The sequence below is a fragment of the Protobothrops mucrosquamatus genome, unplaced genomic scaffold, assembly GCF_001527695.2.
Source record: "Protobothrops mucrosquamatus isolate PMUCROS unplaced genomic scaffold, P.Mucros_1.0 scaffold19741, whole genome shotgun sequence".
NCBI classification, from domain to species: Eukaryota; Metazoa; Chordata; class Lepidosauria; order Squamata; family Viperidae; genus Protobothrops; species Protobothrops mucrosquamatus.
The window spans coordinates 11,716-12,958 of record NW_015405500.1 but is presented as its reverse complement, the minus strand read 5'-3'; the positions used below and the strand labels follow the sequence as shown (position 1 = coordinate 12,958).

Genomic DNA, 1,243 nt, shown 5'->3' with positions numbered 1-1,243 from the left:
GTTTCAAATACTGACCGCAGATTGTTTCTTTTCTCCATACCAAACTGTTAACCAGGTTCCACACTGCGTATTCCAAGAGAAGTCCTGCACTTCCACTTGCCATCATGGAGATTTATTCGCTGCTCCAATTACACAAATTTAGCTTTCTGTAAGGAACTCAATTTGAACAGATGCTCTGATGAGAAGGTTCTTGCTTGGCCTCTGATTCACTTCCTCTCACTGTGTCTCTAGCACAGTAATAAACTGCTGTGTCCTCCGATTTCAGACTGTTCATTTGCAAATACAGCTGGCTGCGGGAATCATCCCTGGAGATGGTGAAACGTCCCTTGACGTTGTCCGAATAGCGTATTGGAGAGGAGGATGTACCTATCTGTGCCACCCACTCCAGTCCTTTCCCTGGAGCCTGCCTCACCCAGTCCATGTAATAGCTGCTGAAGGTGAATCCAGAGGCTTGGCAGGAGAGACGGAGGGACTCTCCAGGTCTTCTCACATCTCCTCCAGACTCCACCAACTGGACCTGAGATTGGGCTCCTAAAAAGAAAGGTGTATCAATAAACTCTCCGGTATACAAGAATTAAAATGGAAAGAACCTGAATACATAGAGAGGAAACAATTACCTGTGAGCAATGCTAGTAGGGACACCATGTTTAGCCACAGAATCATATTTGCACCCTGTAATGAATTGAGAGGAGCTGATAGGATAGAATTCAGGATAATGCACAACTTTGTGTTGGTGGGTGTAGCCTTAAAAGGAAAAGCGACTGGCTCCTTTAAAGGGGAAATTGTGACTCGATTTACATATTGGTTGAGATAAAAGTGTTCCTCAGTGCATTCACCTTATAGTTTCCTTGCCTAATACCCCGCAGGGTTGATTTTTACATAACTTTTCAGTTTTAAGAAAAGTGAAAGCAACCTTTACATTAAAATAATTAAAAGAATTGCCAAATAAAGTAAATTGCACTATCCTATAAAGTTGCCAAGAGTTGCACATGACTAAATGGTTAAAACAACAACAATTAAAACAAAGACTTGGAACATGTCACCACTTATGAAAAGTGATTCAAGATTACAGATTATGAACGTGCACTGAGAAGTTTTGAAAGAGACATGTTAAAGACAGACCATGAGAAGAACAGCTCATCTAAGGTTAGAAAAGATTTTACATTTCCTCCCCTTTAATATGTCTTTTTGAAAAAACAAAAAAAACCAAAAGAACGATGCATAGATCAAGACACAAGGCACA

At 40.7% G+C, this 1,243-nt stretch overlaps 1 gene segment (V, D, J or C); it reads right to left on the bottom strand.

Annotated features, from left to right (window-relative positions):
• Positions 1-157: 157 nt before the first annotated feature.
• On the bottom strand, positions 158-739 carry LOC107301931. The segment is given in 2 exon segments: positions 158-531; positions 618-739. Coding segments are annotated over 2 exon segments (420 nt in total).
• Between the last annotated feature and the right edge of the window lie 504 nt (positions 740-1,243).